This window comes from Leptodactylus fuscus, chromosome 1, assembly GCF_031893055.1.
Source record: "Leptodactylus fuscus isolate aLepFus1 chromosome 1, aLepFus1.hap2, whole genome shotgun sequence".
Taxonomy (NCBI): domain Eukaryota; kingdom Metazoa; phylum Chordata; class Amphibia; order Anura; family Leptodactylidae; genus Leptodactylus; species Leptodactylus fuscus.
This window is the reverse complement of record NC_134265.1, coordinates 135823964-135829963: the sequence shown is the minus strand read 5'-3', so window position 1 is coordinate 135829963 and position 6000 is coordinate 135823964. Positions and strand designations below refer to the sequence as shown.

General features: G+C 38.0%; 1 protein-coding gene across 2 annotated transcripts in view; it reads right to left on the bottom strand.

The window, feature by feature from the left end:
* Positions 1–508: 508 nt before the first annotated feature.
* Positions 509–6000, bottom strand: part of GMPR2 (guanosine monophosphate reductase 2) — a 20566-nt gene continuing 15074 nt past the window's right edge. For both annotated transcript variants that reach the window (XM_075276708.1, XM_075276709.1), the window contains exons 7-10: positions 5285–5391; positions 5152–5194; positions 1388–1547; positions 509–1279 (exon numbers count right to left, since the gene is read on the bottom strand). In XM_075276708.1, the coding sequence (XP_075132809.1) occupies positions 1093–1279; positions 1388–1547; positions 5152–5194; positions 5285–5391 (497 nt within the window). In that variant the 3' untranslated portion in view covers positions 509–1092. The remainder of the gene's footprint in view (positions 1280–1387; positions 1548–5151; positions 5195–5284; positions 5392–6000) is intronic.

Below are 6000 nucleotides of genomic sequence, written 5' to 3'. Positions count from 1 at the left end.
GATAAAAATTCAGGTACATTTATTTTCTTATCAGTATGTCTTTGTATAATTGGAGGAAATCCACGCAAACACGTAAAAAACATACAAACTCCTTGCAGATGTTGTTCCTGGCAGGATTTGAACCCAGGACTCCAGCGCTGCAAGGCTGCAGTGCTAACCACTGAGCCACTATGTTGCCCCGAAAATTAACCTTTAAGAAGGTTCCTCGGCTATAAATGGCAACACTACACAGAAACCACCCTGATCCTGCAGGGAAAGTGACCCAACAGCCTAGCACCCCTGATACAAGCTAAGCCTCTTGGCTTTGGGCCAGTATTAAATTAACATATGACTCATTACAGATCTTAAAAGACACCTTATAATACATGAGTCCTTTATAAAATAACAACAAATTCTGCAGTGGAATAAAGAACAGAGTTCAGAAAAATTTTCATCATCACGATTTTTTTTATTTGCAGATGATTCCATGTAACAAACACTACAGACAGCATAGCTGTATAAATGCAGAATAAGCACTAGCTGTTATTTTGCTCTTTTATATAAATAAAAATTTGAATCATAATATAGATTTAAATGAAAAATTAAAGCACATAAATCTAAAAAACAATAAACACAGCAGGAATAACTAGTAGTTAGTACAAATGGACCCTTGCACAGGAATATTACATGTAAGATACCTACAATGTTGTTAACACTATGGAAAATGTGAGCCTGTAAGATCTGGCATGGAATGCAGGAAGTGTGTGAGCCAGTGACTAGGCATATAGCAGCAGGCATATATGTGAACTATCAGTAGTATCATATATAAGATTTGGTTAAAAAACTTAAAAGGAACCTAAAGTATTGAACATGCTGTGCTATCTGCTGGCAGTGTGGTAGAGGACTGGAGTAGCTGGGTGAACCTACAGTGTATAAAGTTTGTGGGAAAACAATTTGTAAATCTTGCAAATTTATTGATTTAAATCTACGACTAATATTACACATCTATCTGGATATTTTCTCCTGCTCTATAACATGCTGCCTGCAAACAGAACAAAGTTCAACTTAACCGGTTCCCTTTAAATTAAGTGTCACCTACTGGACAGCTTATTGTCATGGGTTGGAAAACACAGCATTAAGTTGCTGGGTCACTCTGATAAAGGTTGTTCTTCGGCTGAGCTCCTTTAGCTTGGCAGCTCCTACATAGGTGCAGGTAGAACGAATTCCTCCAAGAATGTCTTTAATGGTATCTTCCACATCACCTCGGTATGGGACCTCTACGGTTTTTCCCTCAGAAGCTCTAGTGAAAAGGTATAAGGAAGCATATTTAGAAGGTTTTATGGCCATTATCTAAGAAAATTATTATTCTAGAGTAAAATCCCACTAAAAAAAATGTTATAATGGCTACCTATATTCTGCCACTCCGCCAGCGTGCCTCTTCATTGCTGTTTCTGAACTCATGCCATAGAATAATTTATACTTCTTCCCATTCTTCTCAATGATTTCACCCCCAGATTCAGTGTGTCCTGACAACATCCCGCCCAGCATTACAAAGTCAGCTCCAGCGCCTGAAACAAATAAACATGGACTTTTTATGCTTTTACTCGTATACAGTTTATACATTTTACTTCACTGGAGATAGATTTTTCACCACCTCCACAAAGTCCAGCTCTTTGCATCAGTATTAAACCTGTATAGAATATGAGACTCCTGCGCTTTAATAAACTGCCTGCAGATTAGACTGCATTTTCATGGAGCAATTTGCCTTTAAAGGGATTCAATCATTGCCTATCATGTAGGAATAACCTTAAGAAAGGCTATTCTCCTACCTTTAGAAGTCTTCTCTGGGCCACTGTTCTGTAGATATCCTTTTTTTCTTCAGTATGTAAATGAGTTTTCTCGCAGCACTGGGGGCAGTTCCCAGCGCTCAAACAGGACTGGGGGCATCCCCAGTGCTGCGAGAATACTCTCTAGCGCCGACCTCTGTCTTCTACTGGCATGCCTCCCTGCGATGTGTTCTTCCGTCAGCTTCTTCTGGATTTAAAATTCACGCATGCGCAGTCAGCTCTCCCATCGGGCAGAGCCGACTGCGCATGTCTGCAGCCATTTTCTTGTGGCTGCTTACACGAGCATACTGCAGCTGACTTCATGTAAGCCCAGGAAAGGAGGTGCCATGCACTTTTGTTCATGGATATCACCCCCTCATTATCAATCAGCTGCATACTTGTCCTTTAAACTCTTAGATGCTGCAGTCAATGGTGACTGTAGCACCTACAGTCCTATGAAAAAGTTTGGGCACCCCTATTAATCTTAATCATTTTTTGTTCTAAATATTTTGGTGTTTGCAACAGCCATTTCAGTTTGATATATCTAATAACTGATGGACACAGTAATATTTCAGGATTGAAATGAGGTTTATTGTACTAACAGAAAATGTGCAATATGCATTAAACCAAAATTTGACCGGTGCAAAAGTATGGGCACCCTTATCATTTTATTGATTTGAATTCCCCTAACTACTTTTTACTGACTTACTGAAGCACAAAATTGGTTTTGTAACCTCAGTGAGCTTTGAACTTCATAGCCAGATGTATCCAATCATAAGAAAAAGTATTTAAGGTGGCCAATTGCAAGTTGATCTCCTATTTGAATCTTCTCTGAAGAGTGGCATCATGGGCTACTCAAAACAACTCTCAAATGATCTGAAAACAAAGATTGTTCAACATAGTTGTTCAGGGGAAGGATACAAAAAGTTGTCTCAGAGATTTAACCTGTCAGTTTCCACTGTGAGGAACATAGTAAGGAAATGGAAGACCACAGGGACAGTTCTTGTTAAGCCCAGAAGTGGCAGGCCAAGAAAAATATCAGAAAGGCAGAGAAGAAGAATGGTGAGAACAGTCAAGGACAATCCACAGACCACCTCCAAAGAGCTGCAGCATCATCTTGCTGCAGATGGTGTCACTGTGCATCGGTCAACTATACAGCGCACTTTGCACAAATAGAAGCTGTATGGGAGAGTGATGAGAAAGAAGCCATTTCTGCACGTACGCCACAAATAGAGTTGCCTGAGGTATGAAAAAGCACATTTGGACAAGGCAGCTTCATTTTGGAAACAAAAATTGAGTTGTTTGGTTATAAAAAAAGGCGTTATGCATGGCGTCCAAAAAGAAACAGCATTCCAAGAAAAACACATGCTACCCACTGTAAAATTTGGTGGAGGTTCCATCATGCTTTGGGGCTGTGTGGCCAATGCCGGCATCGGGAATCTTGTTAAAGTTGAGAGTCGCATGGATTCCACTCAGTATCAGCAGATTCTTGAGAATAATGTTCAAGAATCAGTGACGAAGTTGAAGTTACGCCGGGGATGGATATTTCAGCAAGACAATGATCCAAAACACTGCTCCAAATCAACTCAGGCATTCATGCAGAGGAACAATTACAATGTTCTGGAATGGCCATCCCAGTCCCCAGACCTGAATATCATTGAACATCTGTGGGATGATTTGAAGCGGGCTGTCCATGCTCGGCGACCATCTAACTTAACTGAACTTGAATTGTTTGTCCAAAATACCTTTATCCAGGATCCAGGAACTGATTAAAAGCTACAGGAAGCGACTAGAGGCTGTTATCTTTGCAAAAGGAGGATCTACTAAATATTAATGTCACTTTTCTGTTGAGGTGCCCATACTTTTGCACCGGTCAAATTTTGGTTTAATGCATATTGCACATTTTCTGTTAGTACAATAAACCTCATTTCAATCCTGAAATATTACTGTGTCCATTAGTTATTAGATATATCAAACTGAAATGGCTGCTGCAAACACCAAAATATTTAGAACTAAAAATGATTAAGATTAATAGGGGTGCCCAAACTTTTTCATAGGACTGTATGTGGTTTTACAAAAGAAAAGTAAACAATTTTTTTAATGAATTTTTTTTTTAAAAAAAAAACCACACAACAACACATCTGTAACAACCCCTAAAATGAAATTAGTACATTATTTATTGGACATGAGAAACGCTATAAACCATAAAATTGAAATGGCAGAATTGTGATGTTTTTGTTTATCTCATTTCTCAAAAACAATTAATAAAAACTTATCAAATGAAATAAAATGTAAAATAATGATGATGAACTGAAGAGAGGGATAAAAAGTTTCTGGTTTAAAGCTAAAATGCATTAGATTGCTAAAGGTTTTAAATGCATATAAGGCACCAGTTCTGTGCCAGTAATATGTATTTGAGCCATAAATTCAAAATCTATAATAAAAAAGTTTTCAGGAGGGTTTTTGTCATTTTAAGGCGACTGTTAGGGGATTAATAAAATGTAATGTTGTCATATTATACGGGAGATTTTCCTTAATAGCAGATTCTAAGCCTAAAGCTACTTTCCATTACTACGCTGATTTGAAAGCGCATTAGCTGAATATATTATCCTGTGAATAACTGATAGTTTGGAAGGGGATAAATAACATTTATCAAAAGCTCATGCTGAGAGACGTCTTATTGTAATTGCCACCAAAGTATTAAAATATAAGAGCGTCTGCTTATGAATTTAAGTGTTAGTAGAAATATTACATGTGGACATTATCTGAATAATGGTTAAGGCTCTACTGCTTATTGCAATATTCAGCTGTGAAGTGGTTTCGAGACATTTTAATTTTAAGCTTTTCATGAACACTGCAACGGGGTCTCTGACGGAGACTCCAGCACAAATGTATACATAACCTGTCTTGATTGTTGCATACAAGCATACCTTTATTTCCTGACGCTAAGTTCACACTAGTGTTGCCTCTCTGTTGTTCGGGTCCGTTTGGAAATCTGAACAACGGAGAGATGGATTGCTAAAACAGCGGGTGCACATAGAGCATGTTGTCAGTCATTATAAAACTGAAACTGGGGAAGAAAAAAGTCCTTTGTGCGCGACTTTTTCCTCTGTCGATTTTCGATGGACAGAGAAAAAGAGTCTCCGACGAAGACCCCAGCACAGATATAAATGTAGCCTGTCTTGTGAACTTATACAAATTACGGTGGGTTATTTTATTTAAAAAAAAAAAAAAAAAACACACACTAGACAAAATTATACATAAAAAATTAAGAATTAAAAAAATAATATGAATGTGAATACTGTATATATTACTAATTACTAATTTAGAAAATTGAGAAACCTACCAAAAGCTTTTGCGACATCCCCTGGACAAGTGCAACCTCCATCCTAAAAGCAAAAAAATATAATGTTCTTTATAATCCTGTATAGCTTCTCATCTAAATATCACCAACTAAATACGGGCTTATTGATGCAAACCGATATAATATGGCCATTCAGTCCATGTGCTGCATCTGCACACTCAATCACAGCACTCAGTTGTGGATATCCAACTCCTGTCTTCTTCCGGGTAGTGCAAACAGAACCTAAATAAAGTTGAAGGAGATGTGAGACAAAAGTGTGAGATAAAACTGTTAGAGAAATACATTTAGAATTAACCCATTAACTGCCATGATCCCCGATTGGGGATCGGGTACTTTAACCCGCCTACGAACGCCACCTGTCATTGAGGAATAGAAACAGGACATTCACGTGCTCCAGCAGAAGGCTGCCCGTGATAGGAAACCTAAACTGATCACGTGCACACAAGGTCATTTTCACAGTGCAGATTCCATATTATTGAAAAAAAAAAATGGCAGTTACTGGGTTAAAAGGTTTTCACAAACAGACAACCATGCCTTTTGCTCTGGTAGACTGTTAAAATCTGAAGGAGTTATTTCTTTGTAGCAGTCACTTCATCACAAATATAATAAAATAATAAATTACATGTTGACATGTACTTTCCAGGTACTGTACTATGCAGTGTATTTTTCTGCACCGTTTCACCACCGCCACAAACACTGCGTAAGTGGGGCCCCAGCCTAAAAAGGATTTCCACTCTAAATTGAAAAATAGTACCTACTGGTAAATCATATGTCATAGCAAAAGTTTGGTATTTCAGTTTTATTGCTTACAGAGATATTGATATTTTTCTG